This window comes from Schistosoma mansoni (genome assembly GCF_000237925.1).
Source record: "Schistosoma mansoni, WGS project CABG00000000 data, supercontig 0270, strain Puerto Rico, whole genome shotgun sequence".
Lineage (NCBI taxonomy): Eukaryota > Metazoa > Platyhelminthes > Trematoda > Strigeidida > Schistosomatidae > Schistosoma > Schistosoma mansoni.
The window spans coordinates 84,859-106,902 of record NW_017386133.1 but is presented as its reverse complement, the minus strand read 5'-3'; the positions used below and the strand labels follow the sequence as shown (position 1 = coordinate 106,902).

General features: G+C 35.6%; 1 protein-coding gene across 1 annotated transcript in view; it reads right to left on the bottom strand.

Moving 5' to 3' along the window:
* Smp_101280 (golgi-specific brefeldin A-resistance factor,putative) overlaps positions 1–22,044 on the bottom strand; it is a gene marked incomplete at both ends in the record, with an annotated part of 41,738 nt that overhangs the window by 15,784 nt on the left and 3,910 nt on the right. The window contains 11 exons of the mRNA XM_018792472.1: positions 2,306–2,600; positions 3,827–3,978; positions 4,420–4,739; positions 5,331–5,603; positions 6,746–6,870; positions 8,906–9,177; positions 12,835–13,037; positions 14,675–15,151; positions 16,389–16,487; positions 18,027–18,238; positions 20,959–21,028. Coding sequence (XP_018644443.1) covers positions 2,306–2,600; positions 3,827–3,978; positions 4,420–4,739; positions 5,331–5,603; positions 6,746–6,870; positions 8,906–9,177; positions 12,835–13,037; positions 14,675–15,151; positions 16,389–16,487; positions 18,027–18,238; positions 20,959–21,028 — 2,498 coding nt within the window. The remainder of the gene's footprint in view (positions 1–2,305; positions 2,601–3,826; positions 3,979–4,419; positions 4,740–5,330; positions 5,604–6,745; positions 6,871–8,905; positions 9,178–12,834; positions 13,038–14,674; positions 15,152–16,388; positions 16,488–18,026; positions 18,239–20,958; positions 21,029–22,044) is intronic.

The window sequence follows — 22,044 nt, the reverse complement described above, 5'->3', positions numbered from 1 at the left end:
GGTGGTCTAGCTTCAATTGACTCATGATCTTAACTATACAAAAGTAACAATTATACTTTTATGATTCGTTGAAATTGGTCGACAAAAAGTTATAAATATGACAATCACTTTAAAACTTCAAAAATTATATTGTCATTGTCACTCGTACTCTCTTCGGATTTAAAATATGGGAATATAATATGACTTTCTGTAAATATGATTACTATCAGAATGGGGATTTGTGGAGATTGTAGAAATTTTAATAATTTAATTCATGCCGTTTGGTCCTAGTATGGGACACCCTCAGAGATACACATCCACGATCCCGCACGTAAGACTTGAACCAAGGACCTCCGGACTAGTGCGCGACCGCTTACCCTATAGACTACTGAGCCGGTATCCAACAGCGTTAATGTCTAACATCATGAGTTGATTGAAGTTATAACTGCACCAAAAGTTAGCTACTCCTAATTTGTAAGCCACTGATGTACGGTAACCTGAAGGTGAAAAACTCCTTATTACGAATAAAACGCTCTTTCTTGATAGTTTACAATAAAAATAAATACATCACACTATTCAGTTGGTAATGCCAATATACGTAATAATTTCGAACTGTCTACAAATGATTAGATACCATCAGAATAATGAATTTATGTTTTTTTATGAAAACTTTGTCATTTCTGCTCAGTATAAATAATTCATGTACTTTGTAAAGAATAACTGTTGAACACTATTGCTTGAACGCATAAAAATCATTTAGTAGAACAAAATAAAGTATTTAGGAACACCGATCAGATATTTTACATCTGTATAGCATAGCATTACTGATAGTGTAAAATAAGTGTCAGTTGGTATATGTCACAATGTGTTCACTATACCAAGACTTAACATCAGATTACGCAAAGAGATTAGAAACGCTTTTCAGTCAGTCAGTCGGTCACAACGTAGAACTTCGTACGTACGTACGTACGTACATCAGTTCGAGTTGCCATATCACATTAACACAGAGATACAGTTGTCCATTCAAATCCCATAGTGATAGAAATAGTAAGAGTATAAGCAGTAATCTGAAAGATTAGGGTTTGAAGATGTTATTCAAGGAGTATAAAACAGTAAACTAAATTTGGATAGAGAATAAGGAAAGGGACATGAAGAATTCAGAAGATTAGGATTTAGCAGAACACAAAGAGTGGATGCACCTGCGCCATTGAAAACGATTTTGTGCTATGTCATTCAAGATCTTTAACCATCGATTATTATCATCTTGCGAGTCCCAACCAGGTAGTCTACACCTACCAGCATGGCTCAGTCCAATTGTCAGTGACTTCATGGATTTGTGCCACGTTTTGGTCTGCCCACCCCTAGCTTTCTTCCAACCTACCCCTACACCATAAAAAATTGCACGTCGGGGCAGTCGGTGGTTGGGCATACGTAATACGTGTCCCAGCGCTTTTACGCTTTGAGTTATAGGCTGAGATAAGTTTTATAACTTATACAAATTACAGTGAAAATTACTTCTGTATTTGGACAAACAAAAAAATATCCCCAATGAACTACAATCCCACATCTAATAACCATTTCTGAAGCGAATATATAGAGTACTTAAAAGCCTGGTTGCTACCACTGTCACTTAGTCATGAATAAAGTAAGACCTGACACTGAATGTGAATCAGCTCAAGTTGCCACAATGTATCAGTGATGTAGGCTTAGTTACTAGTCTGTAAACAAGAATACGAAATACGAGATATTTAAACCACTTTAAAGAATATCGATAAGTGGACAGGATTTCCATAACTGACTTAAATATCATTTAACAATAGTTCAATATGTACGACTATGCTATAAACTGAACAATTTATAACTTTCATAGTTGAAATCATAAATCAATTGAAGCTAGACCACCATGGAATACCTGGAAGCACTGGATGGCCGTTTCGTCCCATTAAGGGGCTCCTCAGCAGTACGCATTCATGATCCCACCTCGCGAGACTCGAACCGAGGACCTACCAGTCTCGCGCCAGAGGACTTAACCGATAGACCAATGAGACGGCATCCAACGGTGTTAATGTTTAACTTCAACCAATCCACGAATTTATAATTTGACTAATTGCTACTTTAAAAGCTATAGACTTTGAAAAAAACAACTTTAAAGTCAAAACATATATGAATATAAAACAAGAAAGAGATAAAATTATCAGAACTGTTTATATCGGTACACTAACCGAAAAAACTCTAAACCCAATGTGTCACATTGTGAAAAAAAACGCTGTGGTTTGTTACATTACATAAAATTACTTTAAAATAAAACATTGGAAAGGTTGTATACAAAAAACTAACTTGACTAGTTACTTCATGACGACGTAATAAACAGATGGCTAGACGTAGAAAGCCAACAATCACTCTTTCAACAATGAGACTTGGAGAACGTGCAGATAACAGTAAGTCAACAAGGTAATACCTGACTAATGACCAGAAACATACCAACCGATCACGATTACGCATTAATACACGAATAAGTAGTTCTAAACAGAATACACGACAATCATCCGACGAAGTAACACCGGTGGCATTGCATGATGAATAATATGATGTATTACCATTACCAGTCCATTGTATTAATGCTGGTGCAGAAGAAGGAGGTGGAAATACGTGCATTGTTGAATTATGTTGACTTGGATCTTGAGGTGAAACGCCGATATTCGATACTTCAGTCTCTGTCAAGGTAGTACTAGGTGAGGAACTTGAATTGACTGGTGCTAATGATGATGATGATAAACCTGAATCAACATTTAAACATGAACTTTGTACGGATCGGTCTGAGAGATGAGAATTATCATACTGTAAACCTTCCACAGAGAAAATAGAGTTGGAATCAAAATTATGTGAAAGCATAGTATAAGAATCTCCACGTGTAGCACATAACAGAGCCTGTAAGAGTTAGAAGAAAAAACAACGAAATTCTAGACAAAATTCGATGTTCATTCAAAAGAAAAATCAGAATTCCTATTTAAGCAATAATAGTTAGAGATTACTTTATAATTGTATGGAAGTGTATGGAAGCTGGAGACTACAGATAAAGGTTAAAATATCAACTAAGTGAAACAGGATGAATCTTTTATCATTCTTTAACTATGGCTTAACCCCGAAATTCCCTGGTACGGCCAACAGTGGGGAGAGCCAGCACTTCCTCTCAAACTGCTCTCACATGGCAACGCATATACAGCCACTATCGGGGAAGTTCTACTCACTGCCTTTTCGCGACATTACTGATTTGTACGAAATTGGGTGGACGAAAAGTGAATGTCCGGCGCCTTGACCGGGTTGGTGGACACGGAAAGTTCACATAAGGGAGTTGGAAAACCCTCATTCCAAACCAATGGTGCACATGGGATTCAGGATCCTGAAGTAACAAATGGAGTACGAACCTATTGTTGGTCAGAGGCTACCATGAGAGTGCATCTCCTAACATTGCCCCACTGCCTTGTGGATTAGACCATTAAGTCAAAGGCTCTGGGTATAGCCTCCTAAAGAAAACTATCTGTTTCGCTTCGAGTGCCTGGGAAGTATCCCAGCTCTCAGACAAATCGAATGAGGAAGTGTGGAGTACGTATATATGGCGTCTCCTTGTAGCAATGTTCAAGTAGATAATAATAAAACTACTCATTACCAACCAAGGCATACTAAGTTTGATATAGAAAACATAAGGTCAATCTAATACAGTTGATAAAATTGATCTGTGTTTCCCAATCGAGATCGTCTATCGAATGAAAAAGAAAAAAAGTCCCTATCAACAATACATATAGAGAGATTCTCCACTCCAAAAAAAACCAAAGAAATAAAATTCAACATACCTTAATCAGTTCAGTTAATGAGGCATCAACTAAGAATTTACTGTCTTCAATTAATTGATCAATACGACATTGAATTACGATTTCCGAAGCAAATCTAGAAGATGTTTGTTCATCTAATTGACTACGATTAACATATGATAATAAATGACTTTGGTTCATTAATAAATTATTATTATTATTATTATTGAATAATTTGCTTTTGTTCGGATGTGTCGATTGACAATCAAGTGATGAAGATATTCCAATATCTTTATTTAAAATAATTTCATCATTTTCATCTTCATTATCATTTTCATCATCTTTTAATTCATCATCGTCTTCGTCTTCATCACCAGAACCAATCCATGAAGATCCAGTAGTTAAATATTGATAAAATGAACTGAATACACCTAGCTCACTAATATAACCATTTGAAGAACAAAAAGATGAACACAAGAAGTTAGAAAAAACATGATCAGTAAACACAGAAATCCATATTTCATAGAACATTTCAAAGAGTGATCGTAATTATGGATTGGCCTAACATATATAGACTAAGAAACCATTGTAAGTGACGATTTGCAGGAACTTGATTAATCAGATAACTTACCGGTTACTGTTACTGTTTTGTAAACGGGATGCTTTTTGACGACGTCTATGTGAATGACGTGAGTTTTTTGATTCTTTTTTTATAGGTATACAACCTTTTGTAGTTATATAAACTTTACGAGAAGTTGTTAGAAAATCTTGTGATTCAAGTAGTTCATTAGGTAGAAGATTTGCACGAAACAATTGTAATAAACAGTCTAACAATGAATGCCATCCATAACGTAAAATATCTGCATGTCTAGATGAAATAGTAAATACTAAATAAAGTGCTAAACAAGCTTTTGTATTGCGTCCAAGCATAATTGGTAAATTTGTAGGATTCTAAAATGTGAAATAACAACCAGAAAAGAAAATTACATTATTGTGTCAGACAACGTAAACATGTTGACTGATGCTTGAGATAGATCAACTTGTATCAAGTCAAACAACCTTGATAACTACACTCGAATGAAGAATGAATACTATATACCAACTTTTGCATAACACTATGAATGATATTGATTGTGCGAATTTTGAAAGCATTTATTCAATAGAACTTCAGTACATGACAGTTGGTTTAAATCTATGACTACAAGGTTTATAGTTGGCTCCTCAGATAGAGTTGTGCGTGCGAAGTCGTGGATGCGCGCTACTAGACAGTCCTACTCTACGACGAAACAGACGTTCAATGCTTCCAGGTTTTCAATGGTGATCTAACATTGATTGGTTCATGATCTCCACTATTCAATAGTTCAATATTTACATGTTCTAGCAAATTTACATTTTAATATTTGTATAATAAAATATTCAGGGTTGGATGGAGAGTGCTGGTGTGCGGCCGCCTGTGCTCCTCCACGAGGAGTAACAGGCGTAAGTAAATAAGTAATAATAATAATAAATGGTCCAAAAACTAATTAAAACATAAACACTTACATCGTTAGCAGTTAATAAAGTTGTAAATTTACACAAAGAAATAACTAAATTGTCCAATACATCACTCATTCCATAATAAGCAGCTATTGTGGCACATCGATTAAATCCATCAATTGCTTTAGATTGTACTTCAGGATCATTAGTTTTATCAAAGATAAATGATAAAGCAGATACTGTAGGTCCCCAAATTAATTCAAATAGATCAGCATCAAATGCACCAGTTTGTACATGAATAAACAGTGCTTGTTTGGTAGATGAACGACGTAGAAGGCACTATGAAATAGTATATGGAGCAGTATACATATATATATATATATATATATATATATATATATAACTTAAATTACCTGACAAGTCTTATTTACATATAGTGTACAGACTATAAGAATAGAAACTCATCCATTAGGCTTATTATTATTAAAATAACTTAATTCTTCACTTTTCTTTACCCTAATAGTTAATATACAAGAAATCAACGAAAACTGATCGTCAGTGATGGATAACGGTAAAAGTTAATAAAGTAGCTTCATTTATCTTGTATTCTGGGTGTATTACAGTTCATCAAAACTTTTCCTATCGCCTTTATATGTCTTCTACACTTTTAATCTGATGTACACATATTCACAACTCCGCCTGTAGCTCTTACGTGGACAATTTGGTTACTCGACAGTTTCGGAAACACATGCCCTGGTACGGCCGAGAGTGTGGAGAGTCCGCTCTCTCTCTCCAAATGCTTTCACATGGCCAAGCGTATATAACCTCTACCAGGGAAGTCCTACTCATTGCCTTCTCGTAGCACTACTGTTGTTTACGAAATTGAGAGGACGAAAAGCGAATGTCCGGCGCTACATAATTTCGACTCCTTTAGTTATTTACATGTCGCAATGCTAATCAGGTATGGTATCATAAGTCAACGTACAACTGTGCCAGACTATATGTTGATAATGTCCGTATGTTTATCTGACGGATATCAATATGTTAAACACGGAACTGACATATTATTCTTTGTATGAACTATGACAATATAACTACTCACTAATTCTGTATACGAAAAGTAATATGTTATCATTAAAATTAACAAAATATATTGAAACCAATTAACGTTTATCACATTCTACATATAGGTACTGGGTTCGAGTCCCAGAGTGAACATCAACTCTCAGATGCGGGTACATCCAGCTGACGAGTCCCAAATAGGACGAAACGCGCATCAAACTGGATTCCACTACTAGCCACTAACCATCTTTGCTCACTATGCTTGTGAATTTAGGCTATATCGAGGCAATACGCACAGTATGCACATATGCCAATTAGAGACTGATCAGTTGCAGTCCTAACACATCGATGGGAAGATTCAAACAAACAATACTAAGTGAATTTATGTTATTAAGATAAAAACGATCATAAATTCTTACTTTCCATAAATAATTCTCACGAACTAAACCAGTTTGTTCAATAGGCATTACAATTTCATGATTATGAATATTATTATAAATGGATTCCAAAAGTTTCGGATCAAAATCTTGATTTCCATTCATACCTAGTAATAAAAAATATAGTCAAAGTAACTAAAGAGAATATGATAGATTTACTTGTCAAGTGTATGAATTCTATGCTAATCTCATTTGAGATTTATCCAAATTTAGAATGACATACAAGTGAAATAAAGAATTTTCTTAAACGAAGGTGATCTACAACTCAGATGGACCTATAGGATGAGGATCTCAAGGATTCAGGATCATCAAGGAATCCTTCAAAACAAACGAGAGGATTACAACATCATCCAGTGCTATACACCCATCGATGAAGATGATAAGGACCAGGTTTATGAGAGGCTGTAGTCGGTCGTAGAGATGTGTCCCGAAAAAGCAAGTACACTATTCCTAAAAATGAGGAATATTTGGAAATCAAAACAACTCTTACCTAACACCAAAGTCAGAATTTTCAACATGAACATTAAAAAAGTTCCATTGTACGGAGCTGAAACTTGAACAACCACCACCACTATCACCGAAAAGCTAAAAGCAATTATATACAGATGTCTAGGTAAGATACCCCAAATCCGTTGTTCAGAGATAATCGATAATAATCTCTAACAGAGAACAAACCACCTCCCATGTTAAGGGGAAATTAGAAAAAGATGCAGAAGGCGGATAAGACACACTTTGTGGAAATAATAAAAATAAACCACAAAGCAAGTCCGAACTTGAATTTCCCAATATAAATGGAAAAGAGGCACATCAAAAAACACATGGTGTCGAGTATTTTAGGATGACGTCTAAAGCATAAATAGAGCTTTCTAAAAACTCGAAAGGCGACCTTAGGCAGAGTTATTCAGAGATTCCTAGTCGGTGGCTAATACTCCATGAGAGGTAACAGCCAAAAGTGAACCAGAAATTGAAATGTAATAAGAAGTTTCTGGACGACAGAAACTTTAAAATAGAAACCAAACAGTGAACCGGATACTGAATTCTATCACTTACTGAAAGCGAATGTAAAATTTTAGATGTATAAATCAATTTAAATAGGTCGAAATTCATGCATTTAATTTAATAGCTGGAAGTTAAGACATTCAAATTACTAAGATGTATCTTCATAATGGTAATTTTTATTTTATTTAAATACATAAACATTGGTACAAAGGGGAACCAGATATATATGCACCACACAAATCTCACTCGATTTGTGTGAGGGCTGTGATACTGCCCAGGTGCCCAAACTGAAACACGTGGTTTTCTTAGGGAGCCACACTCGGAGCCTTTCACCTAAAGATCTAGTCCACAAGGCAGTGGAGCATCATAAGGAGATGTAGTTCAATGGTAGGCGGTGACCAATGATTGATTCATACGCCATTTTTCCCTCAGGATACTGGAGCCCATGTGCACCATTGGTTTGGAATCAGGGTTTTCCAACTCCTCTAGGTAGACACTCCACATCCACCAACCCGGTTAAAGCGTCGGACATTCGCTTTTTGTCCTCTCAATTTCGTAAACAACACCTTTGCCACGAGAAGGCAGTGAGTAGGACTTCCTTGGCAGAGGCTCTATACGCGTGGCCATGTGAGAGCATTTCGAGAGGGCGAGCGGACTCTCCCCACTCTCGACCGTACCAAGGCATTTGGTGGCTCATAATGGTAAAATTTTATCCATTGAATCACAAGATAAATTTACAATAGGATTATTCATTTCAGCTGATAATTCGACATTAGATGAATGAATTTGGATTTCAAACATCAAATTGAGGGAGTAAAAAGCTAATTGAATGTGATTAAGTTGATGGAACATTTACAAGTCATTTTATCATAAATAGCCTAATTGATGATGATACCAAAAATTTGTTAAATATTCATTTATTCTGATGGAGTTTTGTTCTCTGAGCTGGATGGTTTGGTCGTGGAGCTTTCATCGTTCTTCTGAACAACATCATCAGCACCAACTTCCACCTGAAGTTTGTGCTGATGATGTCATCCACCTGACCCACAAGTCTTCTCCGCCATTTCAATTCATTCATTCATTTTTCAATGATTATTATATAAAGAAGTAACTTTTTTTTATTTGACAAAATTATTAACTAACCGCTTAAATTCTTTTTAAAATCTTCCATACGCATTGGAGCATTTTGTCGTTTAGAATTTGGATTATGTTGATCTGTATTTAACATAAGAATAGCATAAGCTAATGTAAAAGCAGCATCAACATCAATAAATGGTGATTGATTTGATGTATACCAATGTTCTGCAAAATGTTCTATTATTCGTTGAATAAGTGGTGCTTCACCAGGTAAACGAAATGCTTCCAAATAAACACGTAAAGCTTCATCAATTGGAACTCCAACAAAATTAAACTGCCTTTTAAATATAAAATGAAATATGTATAAATGACAATTAAGAAGGCACATCTGAAAAGATGAAGTACAAGGAAGACATTTTAGTGGCAAATCCGCCACAACTCAAGATTTCTGGAATTTAATCATCAACTTGTTACTAATACACAAAACGAGTAGTTGAAACTAACAAATGAAAAATAATGATTGGAAGGAAAAATATGTGCTTATGACTCCTGAATAAGAAGTAAACACTAGTGGGGATAATCGAATGTATCTCAGCGCGAAATTACAGCACATCTTACTGAAATCTGAAAACCAAACAGTAAGTACTTAATTTGCAAAATATCAATCAAAATTGACTGTTCATCTGCAGATATCAATCAATTGTCTCAGACTTTACTGTTCCTTCATTTCCATACCAATTGCTTTATATTTCTGTTCTTCCCGTCTCGATCTTCTGCTGCCAGATGTTCTATTCCTGACTCACGACATATACAAATTATGTCGATATAAGTAGCGCATACCACACTTGTAAACTAATTGGTTAGTGCGGTTACTATGGGGAATTTAGTGTACACATTAATATTTCAATTTATTAAATAAAAAGCAGAAAAGTGTTACTACTATAACGTGTGTTCTACTTAATTAAAATGGATACATACACATATTGTTATAACTGGAGAACTACCAATCTCGTGACTTCAGACACGCATTCTGATGGTTTAAGAATCAGATGTTGACAAAAAGAAAGTGTATTAACATAAGATGCAAAGTACGTTGAAGTGGAATCAATCATCACATTAATTTAACCCCATATTGATACGTCTGCTATCTGAATGATTGATATCGGGTTCTTAACTGCTTCCTAGGTTCGCCATATATTCTAAACCTGACTAAATTCTAACTCACTGAGAAAATTTTTAATTAAGTCTAATTTCGAAGTATGTATTATTTTTTATTATTTATTTAAACACATAAGCATTGAATTCACTTAGTATTGTTTGATTGAATCTTCCCATCGATGTGTTAGGACTGCAACTAGTCAGTCTCTTATTGGCATATGTGCATACTGTGTGTATTGCCTCGATATAGCCTGAATTCACAAGCATGGTAAGCAAAGGTGGATAGTGGCTAGTAGTGGAATCCAGGATGCGCGTTTCGTCCCATTCGGGACTCGTTAGCTGTGAATTTAAACTTCACCCCATTGCACAAGCAATTAGCTATCAGGGCTCAGTAGCTGAGTGGATAACGCGATGGCGTTTGAAGCAAAAGGTACTGGGCTCGAGTCCCAGAGTGAACATCAACTCTTAGATGCAGGTACATCCAGCTGACGAGTCCCAAATAGGACGAAGTGATGGGCGTCCTGGATTCCACTGCTAGCCACTATCCATCTTTGCTTACATAAGAATTGGTACAAGGAGGCATCAAACAGATATGAGCCAGATAAATCACTCGATTTGTGTGAGGGCTAGGATACTGTCCGGGTGCCCAAACCGAAGCAGGTATGGCTACTAATAAAATGTGCGTTAGTAAAATATAATGATGACGTTAGATCTTTGAGAATCCAGGGTACCAATATGTTATAGTATGGTGGTGACTTAATAAATCAGGTTGGGAGTTACGTTTATTTTAAAAGACAAAATTAAAAATTTGATTCCAATTAGATGGTAACCATTGATAGTTGTTTAAACAACAAAATGAATATACTGGATAAAATATTTTGTGACTGAAGTATATATGTCACAACTTTAACATGGAAGAGAATAATAATCAATAACATTAAATCTCGGGTTAGATATCACTAATCTCTGAATATATTCTATGGTATAAAAACTAAAATTTATTACATGCTGAAAGGAAAATAGCGGATTGCATTTAGATTACTGCCGTTTCAAGGTAATCTGTATGTTATGTTCTAGTGAAGACATAAATAGGGGTAACTCCCAGGACCCATTAATGGACTATTATTCTATCTAATATTCTTATTGTTTAACTATTGAGTAATTAGATTGTGTATATCTATATTCATCTTATTATAAGCTTCATTTTGACCTATGGATTATTATTATTATACAAGTTACTGTTCCTAAGTTATATTCAGTTTACTGATTGTTGTATCCCACGTTCACAGCCACATTTAGCTTGGTTTTGTACAAATATTATTTCCTGTTTTATGGTGTGATGCAGTCTGTCTGTCTGGTATATAAACGGGTTATGCTTGAAATAAATGATTCGCATAGCAGAAGCTGTAATTGATGTTCTGGACTCCATTGGAAGGGTTAGGAGGACAAAGGACCAATAAGGGTGCTTGACTGCTCATACCGGTCGAAGTCATTGGTTAGCACAGTGCTAAGATTGGAAAAGTCATATTCCGATTGGTGGATGATTCACGTGATAAAAAGCCGGACATAAAATCATAACGAATTGGCATACGACCTATTTTTTAATAAAGTCATAACACTGAAAATTTCTGAGCCGTAAACATCCTACATAGTAGTTGTTGATTGCCAAAAGGTTAGACTGAAGGATGATGATATTTCTAGAACACAACGATAATTTGGAAAGATGAACATAAATTGTCGAGATAATTAAAAAACAAACCTTAGTTGTTTCTTAAGATCTTTGAATTAAAAATCGGTCTCACAATGCATACCTTCTTATTCTGGATGAAAGTGAACTCAGTCAACTGCAGTAGTTGATGACCACCCAGTTTGTCCGAAGATAACATCAAAAAATAAACAAGTATCAATAACGAACTACTTGTATCCCCTATGGTTTTGCATTTCAATCACTGAGGGGGGTTGATGAACCAAGGGAAGAACGAATTTACAACCCCAACTCAAGTGGAAATCTAAGAGTAAGGATGTGATTTCTTTGAAAAATAAATGGAACCGCGGAATGACAGTGTGAAACAAAATACTATGCTAACTGTTGGGGATATCAAATCCCCAGAACTTACTCGGTAAATGGCTTAATTTCGTAATTTTATTTGGGAAATTTGAATTTCTTTGTTTTCGCGCCAAAAGCGCTCTTTTCACCTTCGGGTCGAATTTCCCTCTTGTAAAATATCTTAACGCTATTGATCCATTGTTTCTTTGAGTGTGTTATTTTGTAATACTGCCCAAGGACAATTCATTACTGTATATATACGTTTGATTTTTTCCCCTTTTTGATTGCTGTGCTTCTGGCTGCTACGGAATATATTTTCCCCGCTTCCAACTTGGACTTCTTACTCTAGTTAGCTGGGTCTGGGTCGTGTCAGAATAGCTAGCTTATTGGTCTCTGGTCACAAGTCTTTGTTCCGTTCGCTACTAGTGAATTCGAAACGCTTCAGATTTAACACTAACGACTTAAATTGATTTTGTTTGCTCCATTAAGATCAATTTTGAGTAGTGTCAAATAATTTCCAGTAAAAGATAAATGCTAACGCCAACAAAGAAGTTTATAGCTTACTTCATCATCAACCAGTTGGTGATTATGTGACTTCATTTTGCTGTTTTACGCTCCTAATCTACTTTGTTACATTGCTTACTAGCTGGCACAGTAACTAGAATCACCCCCCCCCACCTACATCACAGCTAAAACTGTAAGATCAATATTACAATTCGAATGTCACCTCGAATAAAATTTTTTTTAGAAAAAAGGGGGAAACAACAGTGAAACATGCAATTTATCTTACCTAACAAATGCTGTTAATACATCAGTATTTTCACGATCACTAATATATTCACCAATCATTCGTTTATCTAAACGTGGATTTTCACGTAGAAACAATGCTAATTCATCATAATTTAATGGTTTTTGTAAAATATCATTCTCTTGTAAAAATGTTATACCACGTTTAGGTTTTATATTGAAATGATCTGAACCCAATATTAATAACTAAAATAGATAAAGTAAGTTTACAAAAAAAATACTCTACAATTTAAGCATATTTAAATCATTTAAACAATCTATAAAGCCCCCCGAATTCCCTAATACGGTCGAGAGTGGAGAAAGTCCCCTCTCTCTCGAAATGCTCTCACATGGTCACGTTCATACAACCAATGTCAGGGAAGTCCTACTCAATGCCTTCACGCAGAATTATTGTTGTTTACGAAATTGAGAAGACGAAAAGTGAATGTCCGGCGCTTTAATCGTGTTGATGGACACGGAGAATCCACATAGGAGAGTTGGGAAACTCTCACTTCAAACCAATGGTGCACATAGGATCCAGAATCCTGAGGGAAAAAATGGCGTATGAACCAATCGTTGGTCACAAGCTATCATGGAACTGAATCTCTTAAAGTTGCTCCACTGCCTGGTAGACTAGACCTTTAGGTCAATGGCTTTGAGTGTGGCCTCCCAAGGAAACCACCTTCATCGGTCTGGGCACTCGAGCAGTATCTCAGCCCTCACACAAATCGAATGATTTATGTGGCGCATATCAATGTACCAATGCTTATGTGTTTAAATAAATATTAATACAACCAAATAACAGAATGTAGATTGACTGGTTAACTTTAAACAAACAAACAAGAAAAGTAAGGAGTATGAAACTATAGAGTCAGTCAGTCAACTACAACGTAGGAACAGGCACTTATATGCATTGGTCCAAGTTGTCACACCTCATTAGCACAACGATATGAACAAATTCATAGACGTATTTACTTCAGTGGTTGTAATATATAAAATAAAGATTGCAAGGAGAAGGAATTGGTTTGTAGAAAGAAAGGTATAAAATAATCTCACGGTTTAAGGGAAAACAGAGAGTATATACACCTACGCCATTGTGATCGATCCTGAGTAATGTCACCCAGAGTGTCCAACAATTGGTTACGATAGCCACGTAGAACCCAACCAAGTAGTCTGCTTCTACCAACATGACTCAGATTAGAAGTTAGTGATTTCGAGGACCGATGCCACGTTTTGGATAGGCCGTCACCAACTTTCTTCCAACCATTCCCAACACCAGTCAGCATTGCGCATCGTGATAATTGGTGTTCAGGTATACATAACACGTGGCCCAACCATCTCAGTCGATGAAGATTTACAACCTCATCAACTGATTTACCATCATCCTCTAATACCCTGCGTCTAACTTCACTATTACTTACCCGGTGATCCCAGAAGATTTGGAATATTTTATCAGTTTTAAAATTCGTCAGTCAATTTTAATTTCTATATCATTGAATGTGAAAGTTTCAAAGAATAAACTCACAATATCATCTACTTTACATGAATACTAAGAAATAGAATTGGGTTTCTATATTTATATAAATAATTAACGAAGATGATAGCCTTATTCATTATATTTAAGATGTACAATTGTCATACATATGGTATCATATTATAATCAACTAACGTATGAGTGATCAATGGTTCGAATCTGCAAAGAAAAACCTGGTTAAGTCAACTAACTGAAACAATAAACCACTGCAGCTTTAAGTGAAAGTGCTAGGTTTCCAAAAAATAGATATATACATCTAACTACTAACTCAAATGTTTGCGCATCTGACAGACCTAACAATAAAACCTACCTTCTTTTTCGACTTGGAAATGTTTAATTCCTCTCGAGATGGCAGTTTTGTTAAATCAACAAAATGGCGATTAGGTCGTACTCTATACTTACTATCAATAGTACTACTTTTATCGACTAATGGTAAATAATTTGTTGAATTTGGAGATTTGTTCAAAGAATCTTGATCTATTATTGTTGCTTGTGATGCACCGCACTGGACCTCAATAGTGTTCAATACAGCCAATAGAGCATCCAATGCTAGTAAATGTGTACCCATTAAACGTACAACAGGAAAAGCATTTTTAGCTAACATTTTTGTAATATCTTCAAAAAGATTAGAACAATACGGATCACAATCATAGTTTATGTAAAGCTCTGCAGCTAAACCGGGAACAAGAAATAGACGAACAACTGAATCCAATGCAATTTCACGTCGTTCATAACCCGTTGATTCGTTATCTGAAGAAATGATAGCAGTTAATCGTTGCAAATAAACCTACAAAGTATCCAGGCGAAAAAATTGAAGAGACAAAAAATTCATGCTTCGAAAAATCATGACAAAAGAACCAAAACAAATCAATTCCTGCAACCATAAGACTTATGGCGTGATGATTATTGCCAAATGCTACGACTCACATTGTTGATTGTTAAAGCATAATACGAGAAGTATTTCACATTCGTCAAATGCACATTGCATGAATATATCCCCACCGATCACACTGTAGGTAGCCACGTACTGTTTTAAATCTATACAACTGGTTAGCCTCAGCTCAATATAATCAGATGACACTAGAAGTAACCTATGGATAAACATCTTCCAACTTTTTGTGTATCACTTACACAAACTGGTCAATATAGATGTTCACTCACTACAAGTGTTATTCTCTTCAGGTTAGTCTGTTATGAACCGTAGCTTGATAAGCTACGCAATTCGTAATAAAAACGCAAAACAAGATTCATCTAAACTTGAACTACACCTTCAGTGATTGTTTGTCCAGCGCCAACACAATCATGGAGACAAAATGAAGCAAATATTTCATCATCACTCCAATCGACAATCACAGTGAAAGACGCTTAGGTATTCATGTGACTTTTGGCGTACTTTTGACGATCAACCATTGATGGTAGTTTCGGAGTGTGTGGTTTGTGAATTCATTCTTTAGTTCGATACTATTTGAATTCATCAGCAATAGTGTATTTCCCGACACTTGAGACAAAAGATTTCAACGAAAACGTAGTGCATGTGTAGGCCACATGATCAACACAACTGTAAGACATAAAAAAGGGTTTATCTTTAATAAGTTCCCTTTCCTAAATCCAAGTTGCCTCTACCCCTTTAGGAGAAGGACTCCATAAGTAAAGGAACGTGAAACTTGTGAGTGCCATGAATAAATTATTTAAGTGACTCTTTAAATTCATTTCGGTACCGTTTACATTGTATAATAAGTTATTTGGATAAGATATTTGAAATAAGATTTTCCCAGAATTAAGCCAAATGTTCTGTCTGAATGTTTACAGGTACTCTACTCAACTGCGGTATGGATTGTGTGTGACACAAGCATGCAATAAATCTCTTCATACCACCTCTTTTCTGAATAACTAGGATAAAAATTTGCACCTGATGAATCCGCTAGCATGGAAAAAAGTAAAGCAGCTTACAATAAAGATAGTAAGTTATCGATTAATACAACAAATGATGAAACAAAATCAAATCGAATTTTTAAATTGCCTACCTCCATTTGTAACTTCAACTGACTCCTCATAGATTCAAACAACAGGAAGCATACACGTAGAGTGGCAGCAAATTGCCAAACATCCTCTGAATATAATAGCTATAAATAAAATAAAATATCATTAATACCACAGCACTTTTGAGATACGTAAAAGAGTTGAATACAATGATTGGTAATATCATTACATAATAATTAAACTCATCTAATAAGTATCAGAAGGGGTTTGGTGGAGATTTTAGTAATTTTATATACTTGAGATCATGAGTCAATTGAAGCTAGACCACCATGGAAAATCTGGAAGCACTGGACGGCCATTTTATCCTATTGTGGGACTCCTCAGCAGAGAGCATCCACAATCCCGCCTCGCGAGATTCGAACCCAGGACCTACCAGTCTCGCGCCAGAGCACTTAACCGATAGACCACTGAGCCAGCATCCAATGGTTTTAATGTCTAACTTCAACTGATCCACGAAATTGGGCAATCATTCACCAATGTCATCAGTGAGTCGATATCTCCCAAAAGACCTGGTTGAACTCCACTGGTTACTACTTCTCACTAGAACTCCTGGATTTACCTCTCGAAGTCAGTCACTAGTGAGCATATGATTATTATTATCAGAAGGAGTTTGGTGGAGATTTTTAGTAACTTTATAGAGTTGAAATCATGAGTCAATTGAAGCTAGACCACCACAGAAAACATGGAAGCACTGTTTGATGGCCGTTTCGTCCTATTGTGGGACTCCTCACCAGTAGGCATCCACGACCCCGCCTCGCGAGATTCGAACCCAGGACCTACCAGTCTCACGCCAGAGCACTTAACCGATAGAGTTGAATACAATGATTGTTATTATCATTAAATAACAATTGAACTCGTCTAATAAGTGTCAAATTAGTTTATTCAAGTAAACAAGTGTTTTTTTATAGTACACTATTAACTAAAATAATAAATGTTCAGGGGCAATCAGCGTGAAGGCTTTTCTGTATCCTGATCTTCATGGTTGTCGATAAAGTGTGTTCGTAAAATTGAACAAACCTGTCTTTTGAAAATTCTAATTTTATCCTATTTAATTCTTCAGCAGGAAATGTTAACGTCGTTATAGGACGAGTAGTACTTATGCATTAGAGACCTAAACAAAATCTATCTAACAGCAGTGTAAGGTACATGGGATGGGCTTCAACTCTGTATAAGAATTTAGAAAGAATCACAGTACTCCTTTTTAAAATCTCCACATAACCCTTCCACATTTTCCAATTTCACTCTAAACAGAGAACATTAGGCATTCTTAATGAGGTAAGACATTGAGGTTGGCTGCGAAGTAGTGAATGAATTTACTCATTGAGACATAGATCATTAAAGTATATAGCTTAACATTGTAACCTTAAAGAATTCGCCAAGTACTCAGGTTTTAGTTTCGTGTTCCGAAACTTTTACTGCTTTTTCGAAGAGATTGGTGGTTTGAGATTCCATCTAAAGTATACACACATAAAACATTGCGATCTTATGGAGTTAGTTTGTTCAAGAGAAAGACTGGACGTACTATGCAGTAAATATATCGTACTACGTTAAATAACATTAGCATACTAAACTCAAGTATACTTAAATAAAAGCAAAAAAAAGTAATTTTTAGATTTTCGTACCAGCATCAAATATTTGGTTAAGTCACCTCGAACTAAATGAAGTAATCGTGGGCTATTGGCTATTGCATCAGCCCCTGTTTCTAGTGCGATTGTAATAAGCCCTAATGAAATAGAAATCACACTCTCTTTATTATGCTCAGGAGAAAGGGAATGTATGAGATTAGACAACAATTCACAAACAGTTTCGATAGTATACGGTTGTGGTTGATGATCTGAAAAGAAAAACAAGAAAACGTTACTGAAAGTAAACGAACTAGATAGAAACACATTGTAACATTACAATAAGAATACAAATACTGTGATAAATTTTCATAGAGACGTGATCAGATGATGCAACAGCTTGCAAACTACTACCCGATACCATCATACGTCAGTCAGTTATACGAAACGTAGAATCTAACACATTGTGCGTACATCGGTTCAGATTTCCACACCCTACGAGTATAGTGAGATGTAATTGTAGGGGCAAATCCCAGAGTAATAGAGGTAGTGTTAAGTCTGTTTTACGTTCTCTGTCCTTATTCACTTCCCTTCGACTCTTTTTTGTATTGTTTTATGCTACTTATTAGTATTTAGTAAATAATTGTATTCCTGGCGATTTATACGCTCATCTTGTAACGCCGATTTGTCGTGTAATATTCTGAAATATTTACACATACGCATAACATTTATTGTATTCATCATGGTAATTACCTTATATCAATCATCGTAGCAGTTATTCGCAATTTTGTGTAGTCGTTCGATCCTTGTTTAAACGCAACAGTTTCCACATTTCTGCTTGTTGATAAACTGTTATCAAGTTTAGACACAACTAACGGCTGTCATTTTGCACTATCAGAGCCTTTGTATTTCAGACAAAAAGACGTGATAAACACCATATACACCTTACAAGTTGAGGTTTGTAACTAATTTTTGTATGTTATTCAATAAATAATCGCTATTTTAGACAAATCATTGTTTTGTGAACTTCGATTTTGCGTGTATCTCAATTGGGTGATTTGGACGCTTCGATAGATTTAACAGGTAGTAATAGTAATAATGGTAATAAAAACGATCAGACATCGAAGACACGATTCGAGAAAATACAAATCAACAAAGTATAAAAAAAGTCATACAGAATTAAGAAACTTAGGATGTATGGAAAGATAAAGAGTGAATGAGCCTGAATCATTACGAACCATTTCGAGAAATGAGTAGGAAAATCACAAGAGGATTTTCTGTTAGAAGATCGATTTCTGATAAGTCACACAGTGAAAATGCTATCTCTAAAAAATTGTCTATGAAAAAATTAACTAGAAGTGGGGAAAGCAGACAGCCTTTATGAATGCCACTTGGAGTAATTGATTCCTATGACATTTCGCCATAAGCTATAACTCAACCAGTAGTATTTGAGTAGACACTTTGTACAAGGTCAATGTACTTCTTTGATCCGTCTCAAAATGACAGGCATTGCCGTAAAACCTGTCCATCAACAGAATCGAATGGTGCTTCAAGTTCAAGAACTACAACTATGGTCTGGAGTCGATATGTCTGTGTTCCAGAATTAGCCGAAGTGTAAATATTTGGTCAATACATCCACGCCCAGATCTGAAGCCAGTCTGGTTCACCTGGGTTCACCATTGACGAGCTCTGTTTAGGCATTGAATGATTATTGAGGCTAATATTATAGACATTATTTCATTTGAACTGGTTCCTCTGTGGTTATCACAAAACCATAAATCCTTTCCTATAAAATGGAACAATCAATGATCGAGACCAGTCAAACGGGATTAAGTCCAGTTCCCAGACTATAGCTAAGATCTCGTTCAACCTAACAGCTAAAACTGGACCACTATTCGTAAACATCTATACTGGGTGACCTATTTCCATTAAACTGTTTATTCACATTCTGAAGAATGTTGATGTAAACTATTTCGCAATCCAATCGTACTATTTGAAAAAAGCAAATGTACAACTAGTACAATCACAGAACTATTAATCTACATTGTTTAAACCAACATGTTTATCCTAAAATTCTAATGGTTAATCCACATAATAATTTTGTTTGTTCAGTTGGATGAGATTTCGGAGAGAACTGAAACACAGACTTACTCATTAAAAACTGGAAATAACTATGTTTACAGTTTAATAATCTTGAAATTTTAACATCAGTCAGTCAGTCACAACATAGAACTTCGAAAGTACGTACGTACATCAGTTCGAGTTGCCATACCACATTAACACAGAGATACAGTTGTCGATTCAAATCCCATAGTGGTAGAAGTAGTAAGAGTATAAACAGTAATTCGAAAGATTAGGGTTTGAAGATGTCATTGAAGCAGTATAATACAGTGAAATAAATTTGAAAAGAGAAAAAGGATAGGGACATGAAGAATTCAGAAGATTAGGATTTAGCAGAACACAAAGAGTGGATGCACCTTCGCCATTGTAAACGATTTTGAGCCATGTCATTCAACGTCTCTAACCATCGATTGCTATCATCTCGCGAATCCCAACCAGGTAGTCTACACCTACCAACATGGCTCAGTCCACTTGTCAGCGACTTCATGGATTTGCGCCGCGTTTTGGTCTGGCCACCCCTAGCTTTCTTCCAACCTACTCCTACACCATGAAACATTGCACATCATGGCAGTCGGTGGTTGGGCATACGTAACACATGTCCCAGCCATCTCAACTGATGAAGTTTCACTACTTCATCAATCGATTTGCCATCCTTACCAGTCACATTAAAAACCTAGTACTGAATATAAGTGATTTCATTAAGCAAAGAGAATAGTACCAACGGATTATTTTATTTTACTCTAACCATTGATTATGTTGTCTACAAATTTATAAACGTAACCCTCTGTCTATACAAAACATTTGTAAAATATTTTGTAAATAAAAACAACCTGACTGATCAAAACGCAATCGAATACACATAGGCACATACCGACTGTTTGTAAATCATCAGAGCGTGTATCAGGTTGGGAAAGCATTGTTGAATTTTCAAGTTGTACAGTCTACAGTGGGAAGAAAAACTAAACTTAAGGAAAACCTCGACAGTCAAAAAAACACAAAAAAGTGATACCCAAACAAAAATCATTTCTCAATAGTGTATTACAGCATAACAACAGTGTTGTTGACTTGAATAAACCAAATTTGACACTTATTAGATAAGCTCAATTGTGTGGCCTACAAAAGCACTAAGTTTTCGATTAAATCTGTTGCCTCAACTGTTGGGAAATACAATATTTCCGATGAATTCAACTAGTATCGAACTAAAGAATGAATTCACAAACCACACGCTCCAAAACTACTCCTTGCAAGTTCATGAATTGAAACGCTGATATAGAATTCTATAATCACTTAAACGACATACAAGGGAATCAGGAACAACAGATGGGAAACAATTACCTGTTATGGTGTATGTCTTTAAAAAAAGACAAATCCTTTCCTGGCCATACATTATGTCGTTTGTCTAAACGTATTCATATATATCCAATTTTATTCGCAGCGAGAATAGATCTATACAGTTAGTTGCTAGACTACATGCGATAATACTCTTTGATACATGTGTATATGTTCTGTATATCTAACAATCATAGTGAAATTTACTATGAAGGACTGGATGATGGGATGGATTTTAATCAGCATCTTGTGTGTTTCCCCAGCTCCATATTTAATCACCTCATCTACAACACCCGAATGCTGAATGAACTTTAGTTTCGCTCAACAATTGACTATTATAGTACCTTCCTATACAGGTTTTCCTGTAAACAACCATGGCAACAGTAGTTAGACATCGGGTAGCAGCTGATAGAATATCGGGTCATAAATCTGCTTGTCTCCTCTCAAATATCAAAAAGTAAACAGTTACCGATGATTGAATTACTTCTACAGTTATTTCATGATAAATTATGCGACAACTATACACTCAGGCTTATACCCAACAATTAATAATAATGACGATAATTATGATGATAGCAAAGTTATATGTTTCCTGGGCAACTTGATGATGATGATGATGATTAAGAAA